General features: G+C 43.1%; 1 protein-coding gene across 2 annotated transcripts; it reads left to right on the top strand.

Annotated features, from left to right (window-relative positions):
* Window positions 1-705: 705 nt before the first annotated feature.
* On the top strand, window positions 706-12187 carry CLDN12 (claudin 12). Of its 2 annotated transcripts, XM_008261492.5 has the most exons (3): window positions 706-888; window positions 3330-3419; window positions 8861-12187. In XM_008261492.5, the coding sequence occupies exon 3, from the start codon at window positions 8894-8896 to the stop codon at window positions 9626-9628; it is 735 nt and encodes a 244-aa protein (XP_008259714.1). In that variant the 5' UTR covers window positions 706-888; window positions 3330-3419; window positions 8861-8893; the 3' UTR covers window positions 9629-12187.
* Window positions 12188-18494: the final 6307 nt, after the last annotated feature.

Below are 18494 nucleotides of genomic sequence, written 5' to 3'. Positions count from 1 at the left end.
TCCAGCACCCTGCAAACTCCCCTGGGAGCAGCAGACGATGACCCAAGCACTTGAGTCCATGCCACCCTCTGGGAGACCCAGTGGAACTCCTGGCTGCAGCCTGGCCCAGCCCCAGCTGTTGCCCACTGGGGGATCGAACCAGTAGCGGGGATCTCCATCTTTGTCTCTCTCCCTCTTTCAAATATCAATACACAAATAAGGATTGAAAAAGAACCCAGCAAAGACAGGGAAGCGCAGCTGACATTGTGCGGGACAGCAACGTTAGTTCCAATACCCAGTGGTGCTCGGTACTTGCTTAAGTCCCTTAGTTTTCAGGACAACCATCCGAAACAGGTGTATCACCAGCGTCACAGGTAGCCCCAGAGAGGGGCTGCGTGCCCAGGGTTAGCCCCCACCCCAACAGGACCCCGACGCTGGAGTGAGAACCACTCAGGCCTACATCAATACTTGCGGTGGGAGGGGTGTGGAGGGGTACGGATTCACAATTTTTGCTAACCTAACGGGTTGAATACCCGTCACAACTATTCTTAGTTTCGTTTCGCTTTGTCTTTTTTTTCTTTTTTTTTGGTGCTGCTGGTCGGTGTTGTCTCTGTTTTTGTTTTTTTGAAGACCTGAGTCTGGTCGGAACTTAAAGTGCGAGGGGAAGAACGGGAGAGGTCGGCGACGAGGGTGGCGGGACGTTGCTCGCGCCGGCGGCCCAGTGCATGCTGGGAGTTGTAGTTCGCGGCCGGCCAGGCGTTCGCGTTCGGGGCGCGGGAGAACCTGCCTGCGCTCCCAGAAGCCTCCGGGACGGCTCGCAGGGAACGCACTTCCTGGGACGCCGAGAGGGAGACGCTCGGAGAGGCTCCTCCGAGGGGGCTAGGGTTCTGTCCCGGGTGTGGGGATCAGGTAGGTGTGGTCACGAGTGTGCGGGCTTGGGGTCTTTTGCATACGCAGTTGAGAATTTTATGTAAAATAGTTGAGGGGAGGAGCGTCGGGGGCATTGGGAAACGCTGTCCACAGTGTGAACGTGGACAGGGTGGGTGTGAGGAGATAATTGATAAAACTCGGGAAATAAAATGTCCGCGGGAGTGCGGGAACGTGGCGGTGTCTCGCGGGGGCGGGGAGGGCTGGGTGTGCGGGGCTGCGGGGCTGCGGGGTGCTATTTTTGACGAGGCGACTGACGCAGGTTGTGTAACGCTGATGCCCGAGTCGCGGTTCAGCCCCACGCCGGCCCCGAGCGCGGCCCCGGGCACTGCCGCGGTCTCCTTCCACTGGCTCAGCCTGGAGGCCTTTTGATCGCCTGCTTTATTTTTTTTGCCGGCTCTGGTGCTTCTAAGGACGCAGCTCCTAAGGAGGGCGTGGGAGGGAGGGGGCTGCGGGCTGCGCTGGAAGCTTGGTTCGCTGTCTTCTGACATTCTGGGCTCCGGGCCTGGGAAGGGGTCGGTGACCTTGTTAGAGATCGGTAACCTTGTTAGAGAAAGGCCAGCCTTGTCCCCTCCACCCTCCCCCCCCCCACGATTGCCCTGGGATCCTGTGCGTGTTCCTAACTGGTAAGCCGTTTCCTCCGACTTCGGAGTGAGCAGGTCTCCTGGATTCCAGCTCAGGAAACCTAACACTGAGACCGGACTGCAATCTCCCTGCACCCTGCTGCAGGGACCTTGTGCAGTATGGTCCCCCTAGGGCCCCTGATGGACGCCTCCATCCTGGAAGCGCCCCAGTTCACGAGCTGTGGTTCTCATCCTAGTCGTTGAAGAGGAAGTTCCAGATGTTTGAAGTAGGTGCAGGTTGTGAGCGTCCGGAATCCAGATGCTCCAACAACGGGAAGCTTTCTGGGCACCGGTGTGATGCCACAGGCGGAAGACGCCACCCCTGACCTCCTGGGCCAGGTCGCAGAGTGCCAGCACCCTGAGAATGCTGTGTGGAATTAGCCTCAGGCTGTGTGTCTAAGGTGTATGTGAAGCTTACATGGATTTCCTGTTTGGGCTTAGGTCCCATCCCCAGTCTATCTTATTATGCACATGCAGTTATTCCAAAATGCAAAAAGAACCTGAAATCTGAGACGCTTCTGGTTCCAGGCATTTCAGACAAGGGTACTGAACCTGTGTGTAGAAACATCTTTAAGTGGTGTGTTGAGACATTGGTTTGGTGGGATTATAAACTCAAAGAAAAAAAAAGTTCTAGTTGCAAATTTTAGGATGCGTTGTACAGATCACCTTTGCCTGGTTTTGTTGTCAGTATCCTTTGATAAAGAAGAGACAATTTCTTTTACTTCTAAGACAACTGTAGGGGTGTCTTTGCCTTCCTTACTCTTTCACTGAGGTTATAAAAAAGATCTAAAAGCTCATTAAACGTTAGTCATATATTTCCAAGACAGTAATTTCTAGCCTTATTTCTCTTCTATCTCCTAAAATCATAAAGTGAGTTAATTTTTTCTCTTTTATCTTAAGTATAAATAATATACGAATTTAAGAATAAGCAGGGGGCTGGCGCTGTGGTGCAGCAGGTTAACACCCTGGCCTGAAGCGCCAGCATCCCATATGGGCTCCCGTTCTAGTCCTGGCTGCTCCTTTTCCGATCCAGCTCTCTGCTATGGCTTGGGAAAGCAGTGGAGGATGGCCCAAGTCCTTGGGCCCCTGTACCTACATGGGAGACCTGGAAGAAGCTCCTGGCTCCTGGCTTCAGATTGGCGCAGCTCCAGCCATTGTTGTGGCCAACTGGGGAGTGAACCATTGGATGGAAGACCTCTTCTCTGCTCTCCTCTCTCTGTGTATATCTGACTTTCAAATAAATAAATCTTTAAAAATAAAAAAAGTAAGCTGTCTTTTTTTTTTTTTTTTTTTTTTTTTTTGACAGGCAGAGTGGACAATGAGAGAGAGAGACAGAGAGAAAGGTCTTCCTTTGCCGTTGGTTCACCCTACAATGGCCGCCGTGGCCGGCGCGCTGCAGCAGGCGCACCGCGCTGATCCGATGGCAGGAGCCAGGTACTTCTCCTGGTCTCCCATGGGGTGCAGGAGCCAAGCACTTGGCCATCCTCCACTGCACTCCCTGGCCACAGCAGAGAGCTGGCCTGGAAGAGGGGCAACCGGGACAGAACCCGGCACCCCGACTGGGACTAGAACCCGGTGTGCCGGCGCCACAAGGCGGAGGATTAGCCTAGTGAGCCGCAGCGCCGGCCATAAGCTGTCTTTTTAAAAAACTTAATGTCTACCTTTTTGATATAACATTGTATTGGTTTTAGACTTAATTTTTTTTTCTAATTCTATATGAGCTTCATAATTCTATATGAATTTAATTGAGATTTTGGAGAAGTACTGTATTAATCTGGGATGTTTTTACTCTTTCTTTAGGTCCAGATCATCTCTACTGTGTGTTCAGATGTACATGTGTTTCTTTTAAGTTGGTTAAAGCTATTTTAAAACTCTCAGATACCTCAAAGGGTAAGTACGTCCTTTGATAATATCTTATTTCCCTTCCTCCTGCTACTATTTATCCAACAGTAATGACACTTTCTAATCTTGTTCAACAAAATTAAAGTATGGGGCAGACCTCTTCTGAGTACAGTGGTTGATGACTTACATTTTCTAAAAATCCCAAATTACAGGTAGACAGAATTATCAGTGTTATCTTTGAGAAATTTAGCTATTAGACATGTTCTCTTATAGCTTTTCCTTGGAATTGCCTTTGAAAAAATAGTAATGGGTCTTTGAATTCCTAAAGCTCCTAGCCTTGCTGGAACTCTGTTCAAAAGCACAGAAAATGCATCCTTTTGAAAACATTTTTATTTGAAGTGATATCTTTGATAACATTTAAGTATGTTCCAAATTTTACCCACCTTCTTCTCTGAAAGTCACTGTGAAAAGATAGTCAAATAACAAATGTGAAGAGGTTGTTTTGAAACAGTGATTATTTGATTTGGTCAGTAACTGCTCTGAAGATAAAATTTTGTCATTATTGTTATGTGACTATAATTGCTTGTGGTTATAAGCTGAGAATTCAAAAGAAAGGCTTCTTCCTAGTTGAAGTAAATATGCCTAGTTAGTTATCATTATAAAGTTAAATTTGTGACCATATTCTGGTTTGCAAAGGGCTCTGTTGTTCATCGTCTCATAGCTACCTTGGGGGACATTTTGCAGATGAGAAATTTGAGGTTCAGAAGGCATAGATGACTTGCTCACTTTGAAAATGATAGGTTATGACTAGTATTTGGGTCATTGGTCTCCTCAACAACAGTACAAGCTGCCTGCCAGCTGGAAATGGCACCGCGCGTCAGTACGAGTGACCCAGCTTCAGATTTGTAAAGGATGTTCTTAGCCTTACATCTTTTCTGTCATCCCCAGTTAGGGGTTTTTATGTAGCAAAAAAGATGTATTCTCCCCACACACTGCTATTAAAACATACATTTGATATTCTAAGCACTTTTAATGAAGTATATCCAATATGCCACATGCCTATTAAATTGAAAACAAAATAAACACAGACAGAATTGATTGCTCTCCTAACCACTATTGAAGTTAGTGTTGCCAAACTTAGATATGTATTTCTAGAGGCATAGTCTATTTATAAGTAGTCTGCAAATGGCCTCATCTTTTCTGGTCACAGGATTCTGGGGAGAAGAAAATGACCTTTGAGACTTTTGGCTGGTAAGGAGTGGACAGCAGGGCCATGGTTATAGCAGCAGCCTGGAAGCTTCACTGCCCATGATGATGTGAATTGTCCCAAATGAGATGAATGAAACTGACACTTGAGCAAATTTATAACTTTCTCTGTATCCTGATCAGTCTCATAAGGACCCTTTGTTTGTTTCTTCATTGATTCAACAAATAACCGAGTGTCTTCTATGTGCCAGTGTTGGCCAAAGTGCACAAAACAAAGATGTTTGTCCTGGGATCCGTAGGTTGGTGGGAAAGATGAACACTGAACAAGGAATTGTAAACATGATTACTGCTACCAAATAAAAAACACAGAGGTATTGTGCTGCCATAGCATATAACCATGGGCAGGAGGAAGAAGATTGGAGTGGAAACCAGAAAGAAGGATAAATTTGTTAGTTAAGCAAAAAATAGGATGGGGTTAAGAAAGTTATAGAAGAAAGAATAACATGAGAGGAATCCCTTAACCAAATCAGAAAGTGAAAAATTTTTGAAGTTATAAAAGAAAGCAGAGGTATGTGTTTAGGATATGAGGCCTACATCCCATGCTGAAGTACCTGACCAGTTTCTGCAGATGCGAGAAGGCAGTGGTGATGACACACGTAGTGGGACTCCTGCTACCGACATGGGAGACCTGGATTGTGTTCTTGGCTCCCAGCTTTGGCCTTCGCCCAGCCCCTGGTGATGGCAGGGATTTGGGGAGTGAACTAGCTGACAGGTCTGTCTCTCTCCCTGTCTCCATGCCTCTCAAATAAATAAATGCAATTTAAAAAAAAGACATTATGGCTGCATAGACTGTGGTATGTAAGTTGGGGAAGTGACAGAGGGAGGTTGAGGATCTAGCAGGAACCAGATGGGGGTGGGTAAACTGAGGAAGACTGGAAACTGTAATGACTTCACTACGTGAGAAATGGAAACTACTGATTGGTAAAAATTGCTGTGACATAAGATTTTCATTTAAAGAAATTAATCTGGATTCAAAGTTAATTGACATAGCACAAGAGTAGAGGTCTTTTTATCTTCTCAAGTATGAAAAAATCCTAATTTGGAATTTAGCATCTTTGATTTTTAAGACACTGAATATATTCCTTCCCCTAAGTATACTATAAAATATTGCTTTATTCTTCTAGTAAAATATATGACATCGAATCGTAGGCATCTGGAATTAAGAACAGGGCATAAAAAAGTAAAGCAGTGAAAGGAAGTTAGAAGGAACTAGGTGCCAGTTTCATCACCAATGTTGGAATTTAGCGTAAGAACAGAGGCTAATAATATTTCTTTTCTGAAAAATGCCATTGTGTCTTTGATGACTATATACATAGCGTTTCCAGTCGGTCTCTAAGATCGGACCTAAACGTGCTTCAGCAGAAGCAAGTTCAGAAGACTGATAGAACACTTGTATTGACTTGGTAGAGGGTATAGTTAAACACACTTAACATCAAAACAAGTATTGGCCCACCTCTGTTTATTAATGTCATTTCATAATCTGTAGGCTAAGACTTAAAGGAATTTATTAATAACAACATTATCCATCCTGATCTTGTTTTTCAGTGCACTTACTTTGCAGTAGTCAGTGGTATAGGTCAGTTTGATTGATGAAATCTGTTACATTGAAATTCCAAGTATTTGTTCCTTACCTCTGAAAGCAGGTAGTAGTTGTGATTGTGTTAGACTCTGAGTGGGTTGTCTGAAGGAGTTCTCAAGCTTTGAAAAAAACAGAGGGAACCTTTTTCATCTATCTTGACAACATTGATCAAATCCTTATTTTCCTTTATTGCTTAGTAACCCTGGATAATAAATTTCTATGAGTAGATACCTTATTAGTTCATTTCATGAACTAGCTAACAATGAATATTTAGTATGTAGTAATCATATAGTTGATTCACTGTCAGCATTTGAGTTTGCATAAAACAGCATGTTCTTTTCCTGGCTGTTAACACACAGGAACAGGTTCCAGATACCAGTGGTCTCAGTGTCCTTCCCAGGCCAGAGTGTTTTGCAGTTGTAGATACTCAGCACAACATAACTACTTGTATTTTTATGTACTTGCTGAATGATGGCTTACTAATAGCTACTTCTTTATCCAATTCCTGTGGCCCACCTTTCATGTTCCTGACTAGTGCAGGGCTCGCTGCTCATTTATTAAAGCTAGAATGACTTGCGTGCCAGGTGGTGTGCAAGTTGTTCCTGATGGGGAGATAGGTGAATAAGCAAAAACCAGGAGAGAGCTGGATTGTGGAGCTTGGCTTCATTAATACTGGTATCCAATGTAAATATCCTCAAATCCACACTAGAGTTTCCATTGCTGGATCATCGTGGTAAAATTAATCAAGACACATGCAAGCAAGGTACTAACGTTAAGCAGGAGCCCCCCCCCCAATTTGCATGAAAAAATTAGCAATATAATTTCTTTAGGTCTTTTTATCCATGAGATTTTCTTAAACAATTGCTACTTCTGAGAATACTGATAGAGGCAACATAATAAACAAGTAGTAAGCTAATATTAGTGGAAACATTTAGAACTAACCATGTTTAACTTACAGACTTTCATAAAGTAGTCATTTGTGCATAAACTAATTTTATACTGAATACTTATATATCTATGATTATAGGTATATACACATAGACCTTTTTGCTAGTAAAGTTATTCCTGTTTCATATGACTGGCTTAAATATACATGTAACATACTGTTTAGAATATTATGCCTTTCTGATGGAACACACGTTTGAATCGTGTCTTGACGCACTTTCCTAGCAGTTTGGTCATGATAATTTTTCTAATCCTGAACTCCTAGGAGTGCGACTCCACCATCTCAGCAGATAATATTTGATTCTGCAAAGGATGATGGACTATGTAGGCACCACCACACTATATCCAGAAATAAAAATTATTCTTTGTGACTTTTTTCATGCTCTGGCCGAAAAAAAAAAAAAGGTCTGCTCTGTTGCCTCATGGGGGTATTATATAAGACAGAGAAAATACATTCGTGTAGTGCTTTGAAAAGGAGTTTTAATTTCTTGAAGAAATTAAAGCTGAATAAGATACTGTTTTTCATATAGAAAAGGAACACAGCTTTCTAATTTGGGATAAGAGAAGCCTGGCTCTGTTTTTTTTTCCAATAGCATTAGTAGAGATAGGTTGCCATTGCTTCAGAAATCTTTGCATTCATCTTAATGTGAATAGTAAAAGTACATGAACCAACGAGGGCTATAGATTTCTTTGAAAAGCACTTGGGTGATCTTGAATCAGTCAGGAAATAGTTGAATAATTTCAAGGACCTTTGTTCTTATCTTTTCACTTGACTAACTGGTTGGAGATGAGTCCATTTGCTTTCTGTAATTTACCAATGTGTCTAGTGTGTAGAAATGAAATCCATTGCTTTTTCTTAAACATGCATTCAACAAATGTTTCCTGAACTGGCCAGCATGCCAAGTACAGAGCTGACCATTGAATGCGGAGAGGTAGTAAACCCTCGCATAGCTTACAGAGCTCCAAACATGATTGAAGCCCTTGACATGACATTAACTCATCAGATCCAATGAACAACACGTGAAATAGGTACTGTTATTTTTTCCATTTTTCAAATGAGGAAAATGAGATGCAGGGCAGTTCTGTAACTGGCCCAGGGTCACTCAGCCTGTAGATAAGGAGGTAAGGATTAGAACTCGAGCATTCTGGCTGGATTCAGCTCTCAGCCACTCTGCTGTCCTGTACTGCCTCTTTGGCCCACACCTTTGCCTTGAGCTGCCTTCCCCTTTGCTGTGTGCTGTTCTTAATTTACACTTGCATGAGCATTTGTGGTTTTGCAGCTAAATGGTGATTGATGAGTGCTCTGGCCCCCGCTATAATTTTAAGTGCCCAGCACATAAATGTACTTGATGTATGTGTGCCGAATGAATGATTATTGACAGCCAAGAGAATTTGAGGTATGATGTTAGAGAATTTGACATTGGTTGCTCCTCTGTTTAACTGTAAAGAAAAACACTGATGACTAAAGATTACGGTTGCTACAGGACCCAGGCAGTGATAACCAAGTGTAGGTGTGTACCCTGTGCTCCAGGACCACATGCACATGTGTTTCTTACATTCCTGTTATACACAGGAAACAAAGGAGAGTTTCCCCTTCGTATTGACTCTCATTACTAGATGTGTTGCCAGTGGGCACCACCTTTCCTGCTCTGCTCTCCTGTGGTCCCCTCATTTGTGTCTTCTTGTGTGTCACCCCTAGTCTGACTGCCAGTACTGCACAAGCTTTCCTGCCATGGGCTGTCGGGATGTCCACGCGGCCACAGTCCTCTCTTTCCTGTGTGGAATCGCCTCAGTAGCAGGTCTCTTCGCGGGGACTATGCTTCCCAACTGGAGAAAGTTACGACTGATCACGTTCAACAGGAATGAGAAGAACCTGACTGTTTACACAGGCCTGTGGGTAAAATGTGCCCGGTATGACGGGAGCAGTGACTGCCTGATGTACGACACTACCTGGTACTCGTCGGTTGACCAGCTGGACCTGCGTGTCCTCCAGTTTGCCCTGCCCCTCAGCATCCTGATCGCCATGGGCGCCCTGCTGCTCTCCCTCATAGGAATGTGCAACACGGCCTTCAGAGCCTCCGTGCCTAACATCAAGCTGGCCAAGTGTCTGGTCAATAGTGCCGGCTGCCACCTTGTGGCCGGGCTGCTGTTTTTCTTGGCAGGTACCGTGAGCCTCTCCCCGTCCATCTGGGTCATCTTTTACAACTTCCACCTGAACAGGAAATTTGAGCCAGTCTTTACGTTTGACTATGCAGTGTATGTCACGATCGCCAGTGCAGGGGGCCTGTTTATGACCTCCCTCTTGCTGTTTATTTGGTACTGTGTCTGCAAATCCTTGCCCTCTCCTTTCTGGCAACCACTGTACTCCCATCCTCCCAGTATGCACACTTACTCACAGCCCTATTCAGCACGCTCCCGCCTCTCTGCCATTGAAATCGACATTCCAGTAGTTTCCCACGCCACCTAATGGGGAAATAGTTGTTAAAGAAAATTTCTTGTAGCCTCATATTCCCCTTGTGCAAGGAGCATTTTTGGACATATATACATTTTCCTTTGTTCCTGACCAGTGAAACCAAATTTGTATGTCTTGTTAGAATGAAGTGCTGCTAGTTTTTATGAGAAGGACATTATTTTAAATGTGAATCATTCCTATTGCTTCTTCTATGGAGAGATTTTTAACTTTGATATTGATATCTGGTCAAATATTTAAATAGAAAGGACTTATGTCACAATTGAGGTGACAGAGTAACATGGTTAAAGAGTGATAGCTCTGAGAAATCATTGCATACAATCTTTATGAATATTTCTGTTGTGTATTTTCCTTTTTCTGTGATACTTAAACTCAAAGGCAATTCAAATATGAGAAATTTACTCCAAATAAAGGTAAAATTTTAACTATAGTCAATAATCTACCAATTTAAGGCTATAATTTTTCTTACTTCACTCTTGGGACTAATTGTGCTAAGTAGACTTTAGTATGTTGAATATAACTTTCTTTTGTGAGTTTCTTATCTTCTACCTCATGCCAGTGTTTAAAAGTAAAATACATTTTAAGTGATATCAGGGTAAGACTAACATTTCAAGTCTATATTAGTTATGGATAATACTTACTGTAATTTTTAAAGTTAATGATTTCATAAATTGTATTATCAGAGTTTAAACGTGCCATGTGACAGGTTGGTGCTTCCTGGGAAGAAGGGAAAACCTTTTTCCAGATACCACCCATCAAGCAGTACTCATGCCCACACATAATCTCCTAGTGGCTAACAGAAATAAATAAAAGGGCCCTAATGATTTGGGTTTTAAAAGACATATGTGGTAGGGGACAAGAATCTGTTGTCCAGTGACAACATCAGAGCCTCACTCTGGTGACTCCCTGTTGAGCAATGGTTGAAGAAGTAAGGAATGGTTTTTCCATGACCTCCTCTACCTTTGACTCAGTTCCTGCACCATCACTGATGATTTCCTTGTGTATATATTTCTGCCCAGTACCTTCGGAGGTGCTTTAGAGAATCCCTGAAGAGTGTGCTCTCTGGTTCCATCCACTAATAACTTTTAAAATAATAGGAAAATGCAGTTGTTATCTGATATTAGGGAACAGTCTGACTTCACTGATGGCTGGCCTTTGACTTCAAAATCATTGATCCAGGAATATATTTCGACTAGAGATCTGACTTTCTAGCACACTAGTTGTACAACACCAGCATTATCCTGAACCTAGAGAAATTCAGTTTACTTCAATTCATTGGATCCTTAGGGAGCTAGCTTAACCTGGATGCTGTGAAACACTATATCAGATGCACAGGAATGGGCAGAAGTGGTAGAGCAATGAAGTTGTATCCTTTCCACCCTTGGAAGTATGATGCCATGTTAAGAAGGAAGAAATTTTTAAAATCTCTTCTGATGGGTTAACGATTAGATAAAACCATGTTAATGCTATGACAAATACTTAGAAATTCAGGGATATTGGACCTTTACTATTAGGAGTTTGAGCTGCTTATTGTGTAATTTGCTACATGTTAGCATTGTGTCCAAAAGGATTTTGTTCCTTTAGCCATTGTGGATTTTACAAGCAGGAAGTTGTAAAATTATTATGCCTCTTTTGCAAATCTGAATAAGATTCTTATAATTCTGTAGTTACATGTGGTTTTTTTTTTTCCTAATTGCAACACTACTTTATGTATATAGCAAATAAGGCCAGTTGTATAATTTTCTCAAGGCTATGGATTTTTATTTACAGTTTCTGATTTCTTTGAGTTCTGATCCTTTTCATTTTTTTCTGATGTGGCTGAGTCTGTATCATTCCAAGACAATGGGGGTGGAATTTTGAGATTAATATTAAAACTACTAATATTAATTTTGCCTATTTGGTAATTAATTAATCTCTCCCATGAAGCATTTGTCCAGAAGTATTGAGAATTCCACCATCCCCGTGGTCTTCATATACATAATGTTAAAGAAAACTAGACTAAGCCATTAAGATACTAGACAGTTTTTAGTTCATGGGATTGTAAATATAAACATTAGCTTTTGTACAAGAATCTTTTGGTTTGTAACATCAAATTAGTTATTTATTATGGATTTATTAGGCAGAAAAAACAACTGCTTCTTTGTTTTTTTTTCTTTAGGGTTTCAGATTTGCTATGGAGAAGCTACTTTTGAAAGCTATCAAATGAAAGCAAATGCTTACAATTTTTTTCAGTCACTTTAGAGCACTTACCAGGCTGTCATTATGTTGAGAGGCATTATCTTTTTCCATTAATATTAAAAGCTTATTAATTTTAAAGGCCTTTATAGATAACAACTTAAAGGCCTTTATTGACAGCAACTTAGGAAACAACATTAAAGTGTTAGGATGTGTCAGATTTGGTTTACCCAGCCATGGGAGAAAACAAATGAACCTGAGTTTACTTTATTTGTACATATACACAATAATGGATACAATATTTGCTGTAAACTTTAATGTAAAACCTCATTGAAAGTGCACTGTACTTCTTGATGTTTATTAAAAGATGTATTTTTACAAGTTTCTGCTTCTGTTCTTTCCTTGTTGCTTTTTTTTTTTTTTTTTTTAGAATTATTTTATTTTATTTGAAAGAGATACAGAGAGAGGTAGAGCCTGAGAGAGAGAGGGGTCTTCCATTCCTCTGGTTCACTTCCCAAGTGACCACAATGGCCAGAGCTGAGCTGATCTGAAGTCAGGAGCCAGGAGCTTCTTCCAGGTCTTCCACATGGGTGCAGGGACCCAAGGACTTGGGCCGTCTTCTACTGCTTCCAGGCCATAACAGAGAGCTGGATCAGAAGAGGAGCAACTGGGACTCGAACTGGTGCTCATTTGGGATGCCTGCACTGGGGCTTTAACCCACTGTGCCACAGTGCCGGCCCCTCCTTGTTGCTTTAAGGTGAAATATTTCTAATTATGTTTCTCAAGTGTATGTAAATTGAAAAAGATGCAGTCCTGTTTGAAGCTCTTTAGAACAGGAACCAGAAAGGAATCGGAAAGCATAGAATCTTATTCCAGAAGTATCAAGTGCCTTCCTTGATTTCTAAGCATGGTCCCAGGAGTTCCCTAGGCTGTTTGAACGGTCCACAAAACACCCAGTGAGGTTGTGTATTTCCTCTGCCTGATCAGTGGAGTCTGTGATCTTGGAGACGGGGAGTTCTTAAAAGTTGAGGCAGACTTTTCCCCAGTCTATGAAGATTGAGGTTACCAGGAGAAGTGGCAGGGAGGTCACCACAACATTTCTGAAACCTGTGATGAGCTTTTAGTTTCCAGTTACCGTCAACTGGGGACAGTTCCCACTTAACACTCCTCACCGAAACCCAAGGCACTATGAACATGTGTTAGATGTAGAGCTGTATGTTGCACTGGATGTCAGAAGCCACGTCTGCTGAGCTTCCCTAGCTGCTTTCACCGACCAGGGTGGCTAAATGCTAGAGAATCCTTTCTTGTTAACTAAGTTCACAAGGTTGATCTTTCAAGCAGAAGTCAGACATTTGCATTATTTGCAGTCATTATCCAAGACCAGTTTTTTAAAATACACCCTGCACAGAGCTCCTTGGAGAAAAGACTGATCCCAGCACTGGAACAGGAAAAGTACAAGATGAGCCCAGCACATCTGCCCAGAAGTGAGGAAAAGTGCAAAGAATCATGGAACCAGCTTAAAGGAGCTCCCACTGGCCAAATCTGGGACAATTTAGCATCAAAGTAAATAGTAGTAATGAGTTTAAATCTCTAATAAAATAAAAATCCAAGTGATCATACTTACAGAAATAAATGGGGAGGGAAAAAAACTTAACAAATATGAAAAAAAAAAAGTTAAACATCAATAGAATTAAAACTACTTGACCAAAGTATGGTGAGAAACAGGATTTTTACATGGTCTCCATGTGCAAGATGGCATATTAATTTCAGAGGGAAAAATAACTTACTATGGGCTAAACTGTGCAGACATGACCTTAGTGGTAAAATTTATCACCAATGATGAGACAAAGCAGCACCATGCAGCTCCAGAAGATGAAGACACAACAACACTAAGGAAACATGCTCAGCTCATTGGACCCATTTTTACTTTCTGCTTTTTTCTCTACCTTGCCTGATCTTGTGCCTCTTTATCATATACATCAAACTTCAAGTTATCTCCAAAATATTTTATAAAATAACTCTTTGGAGGGATTTTGAAGAATTTGTTTCAGATCCTCTGGGAAACTAAAAAGGAAAAAACCTTTAGGAGATGTCAGCAGAAGGCACGGAATCACCGGACTGGAAGGGGTCCTAATTGGCCACTCCGTTTTCATTGGTCAGAGATGTCTTCAGGCCTGAAGCACACTGACAGGTTGGCCTGAGAGGCCTGTGTCTCCCTCTCTGCTCCCCTCTACTCCCTGCTCCCAGATACACACCATCCACACACTGGAGGAGCCTCTTCCAGAGAAGGTCATTCTCTGTCCTCCTGCCCAGTTCTGGAGACCTTTAAACTTCACTGCAGGACTTGGAACTTGGAGAAAAAGCACACCCATAGCCTGCGATTAACAGGACTTTTGTTTTGCTTGTATTCTGTTAAGAAATACACCAACTTCTTAGACTCCTCAATAAACAAATTAAGTGAATTTTGGGAAGGAAATTATATGGTAGATTAGCAGGAAAGGAGAAAAAAATATTTTTTTTTGACAGGCAGAGTGGACATTGAGAGAGAGAGAGACAGAGAGAGAAAGGTCTTCCTTTTGCCGTTGGTTCACCCCACAATGGCCGCCACGGCCAGCACGCTGTGGCCTGCACACCACGCTGATCCGAAGCCAGGAGCCATGTGCTTCTGGTCTCCCATGCGGGTGCAGGGCCCAAGGACCTGGGCCATCCTCCACTGCCCTCCCGGGGCACAGCAGAGAGCTGGACTGGAAGAGGAGCAACCGGGGCAGAATCCAGCGCCCCAACTGGGACTAGAACCTGGTGTGCTGGCGCCGTAGGCGGAGGATTACCCTATTGGGCTGTGGTGCCGGGCGAAAAAATATTTTTTATGTAAAACACTGAGCCTGTTAGCAGGCATCTAGTAATCATGATTTTGGTGTTCTTTTTATTAAGATGAAATATATTTTCATTTTTCTAGGATTTTTTTATAGAACAATGTCACAGCTTCTCATTAAGGGAAAAGGACTTATTGATATTTTAACTGCATGATATTTTACTAAACCAAGATGAGTCTGCCCCAAGGCCAAATATCAAAGGTGTGATCTTCTGTGGAGAGAAATTTTATTAGAAGGCAGCCAAGTAGGGAGTCATGAGTCACTGGACAAATTTGACTCCTCCTTCAGGGGTGTGAGGAGTTTTAGGGGTTAGGTAGGAGGGAGCTGGGGTGTAGAAACACTGATGCAGATTCCAAGGGGAGGGGTAGGAATCAAGACAGCACAGCACTATTGTGTTCTGAGAGCACCTCTAAGAAGCAGGATCTTTTAAAAATACATGTGATTAGACCCCTTGTCAAAGCATAACATAGGGGAACTTACAAGAAAAGAGCAAGGAAATACAAATTCTGAGCTTGGGAAGCTGGGGAAACACAGTTGTGGGGGCAATCTGATATTATGTGGTAGACTTACTCCAAGATTCACTCTCAGCACATTGAAAAGATAACTCTAGTAAACAAGTCAAGATAACTCAAGTTTTGCCATGTGCCTCTTCTCACCTTTGCTCTCAGATGATCTTGGGGTGTGCTGGTAGTGGGGACCCAGCAGCCATCCTCTAGTGCCTGTGAAGCCTTTCCCTTGCTGGCTGTGTGGACAAGAACTGACCCAGCTGGTTCCTGGTTTTCCTGACCTGCTAGCCTGCTCCTCTGGCTGCTTCTGTGTTGACAGTTCAAAGGTAGCAACTGAGTGCTGGAGCCAGCTGGTCTGGTTCACCAGAACCAATTGTGCACACTGTTCCCTCTCCCTGTTCAGTGACTTGAAATTGGCCATGGAGCAAGTAGTTATGCCTCAGAAATCATTAAATACTACAATTTAGGGCTTTGGCTTTTCTGCTTTTTGAGAGCTAGTGGTTAAACTTTTAAGGGCACCCCACTGCATACCAAAGACCAGATTAATTTGCTGAGTTTCAGGCTAATTGAAGAAATGAGGAACCAAAGCAAATGCTGAGAGTTGTAAAACTTTTATGTGATAAAGGGATTACCTGAAATGGTTCTTTTACCACATCACCCTCTGTTTACCATTGTTGCTTTCTCTCTCTCCCCATCACATATCCATCCTGTACACAGCAACAGAATGATCGTCATGCAATGCAACTATGACCTACTCTCTTCCGTGCTTAAAATGATTCAGCAGGAGCCCCTCAGAACACCGTCTAAGCCTTTTAAGTCTAAATGGAAGATCTTGTGCCGTAGTGTAAACAGGAGAGCATCAGGGAATACAGGGCCTGGAAAAGCAAACTTCCAGACACAGCAGACACATAAGAGCTGTCTAAAAGGAGAGAATTTTTTCATTGTGTCCAGAGCTGGTCAGATTCTTAGTTATTGGCACAATAGCTCACAAGACTGAACAAATTCAATAATAAATAGTGGGGAATATTCCTTTTCCATGATTAAATTGGTCACTATCCTTATTCAGGGAATTTGCTTCCTGTATAATGGCCAGAATGGAGGCTGGCCTCTAGGATGAACTCCAAGGATCCTGCCTTCAGGTAGTCATAGTCTATGCGGTACCATCCCCCACCAAGCAGAGCTGACCTGTCTTAATGGGCTTTTTCAGAACTGATGGTGACTTCCCAGGCTATAGGTCATACAGTGTAGCTTCTCTGTTCTTTCTTGGCCCATTGCCTCTGGAGGGAGGCAGCCACCATGTAGTGAGGACACAACCAACTTTATGATTAGATTAGGGGAATCTGAGGCCAATGACCAGTGCCAGTTCACCAGCCAGGTCAGAGAGCCATCTTGGAAGCAGATTTACCAGCTCCAGTTAAATCTTCAGATGACTGCAGCCCTGGCCAACATCTTAATTACAAACTGACTGAGAGATCCTGAGCCCAAATCACCCGGGTAAGCTGGCTCCAACTTCCTGACCCACACACAGTGTGTGATTTAATGCTTATTGTTGCTTTAAGCTGCTAGATTGTGCAGTGCTTTCTTACGCAGCAAATGCAGGAGACCAGTCTTGAGAAATATTTGTTTCCAGGCTATGAAGTATGTGAACTTTCCTTGCTCCCTATCAGAAAAGATGTCTCGCAGGATCCCAGGCTCCTTTGAAAAGTACTGAATATTTCTTGCCAAAATTTGGTGAAACAACCTAATCTGTAGGTCAGGGAAGGGGGGTATCTGAGCTCAGATTGGGAGTGAGGCTCTTCCCAATTTGGGGTGGTATGAGTGGTAGCTCTTGCAGACTAAAGCAGTAAACTGAACACTGATCTTACATGGCACAGAAACTAAATATACTTCCAGTCAAATTAATCTAATAATGGTTATGTTGTCGGGTGGCTGCCAGGAACAAATAAACCATTCCTATAAAAACAATCTTTTGTTTGCTTTTATCAACTGACCAATTGCATCTGGAGGTCAGCACTTTAGGAAGAGAGTACAACTGATAATTTCCCAGCAGGCAGAGGAAGTAGCTAATCCTAAGATGTTTGTGCAGTTGAGTTGACCATGCATACAAGCAGCAAGATAGAAGTGAAATAAGGTCTGGAGAAGGAAGCAGAGTTGTGTTGACATTTCACGATAAGTGAATTTAATCTGATTGTTTTCCTAACGCTTGGCCCAAACAATCGAATGGCTTCAGTGTCCCAGAGGGGGACACTGAGCTCCTTTGTTGAGGGATCAGTGAGATCCATGGGAGAAAATAGGACCCAACGGGAGTGTGGCCTCTCCCTTCTGCTTTTTTTAGGCAGATTCTCCCCAGACCCTGCTCAACAGTCTGTACAACTTGTCACACACCAAGGCTGAAAAAGTCGTACATGCTAAGGTGGAGCAAGGAGAGTCAAATTTTCCACCAGGTGGAAGTCTGGTGCCAGTGGACTTGTTAGGTAGGAAAGTCAGTTATGAGCTTTTGTGTGTGTGACATAAAGGCCTAAAGAGAAGACATCTATGTCCAGCATGTGCATCTGCATCTCAAAGTCATCCTGACAATGTTTCAGGGGCAGTCCGGTATTCACATCCTGCCCTGCCCTGCCCCCTTCTACCTGATAACCTGCCAGGTGGGTGGGGGGGTGTCCCCACCCCTTCTGCCTGACAAATCTTCCACAACCTCCCAGGTGCAGTCCAGTATCTGCATTTCAAATACCCTGCTCCAGATCCCAATTCTCTAGGGGATCCTGCCCACCCTTCCACCTGTCTGATAACGTTTGCATCCATAAAGTCCTTTGTTTCAGACCTTCAAGAGAAAACTCAGAAGTTTTTCTATTTACATCCAAAAAGCCCTTTGTTCCAAAAGGAGCAGAGGTGGGGAAGCAAGACCCATCTCCTTAAAAACCCTCGGCCTCAACCGAACTGCGTTCTCAGCCCTCTGCCTCTCTGCTGAGTCGCCTACCTGGTCTGGCCAGGTGTAATCATCTCTCCACTCAACCATATAACCTCACTCCTTCTCCCTCCCCCCCCCCCAGTCTCTCAGTCTCTGTCTGGAGTGGTGCCCATCCATCCTTACGGATGTCCCTTCCCTAATAAATCTTGCTATTTTACCTCCCACTACTCTCTGTCTCACGCCTGAATTCTTTCTTGTGCGAAGACAAGAACCCTGCAATTTCTCTGGTAACAGACTTAAGCCAGCTTCGGCAGGCACAGAATAGGAATGAAGAAGCCCTGATATCTGGTGGTAAAAGGCTATAGGCTAGCTCAAATCAACTGAAATTCTGTACTCTTAGA

This window comes from Oryctolagus cuniculus, chromosome 16 (assembly GCF_051225735.1).
Source record: "Oryctolagus cuniculus isolate XC-2025 breed Fujian yellow rabbit chromosome 16, ASM5122573v1, whole genome shotgun sequence".
NCBI classification, from domain to species: Eukaryota; Metazoa; Chordata; class Mammalia; order Lagomorpha; family Leporidae; genus Oryctolagus; species Oryctolagus cuniculus.
Note: the sequence above shows the minus strand (reverse complement) of the source record. Positions and strands in the feature narration are given on the sequence as shown.

Excerpts from the sequence above, each read along its gene's own strand:
- CLDN12 (XM_008261492.5), top strand. The coding sequence starts at position 8,894 with ATGGGCTGTCGGGATGTCCACGCGGCCACAGTCCTCTCTTTCCTGTGT.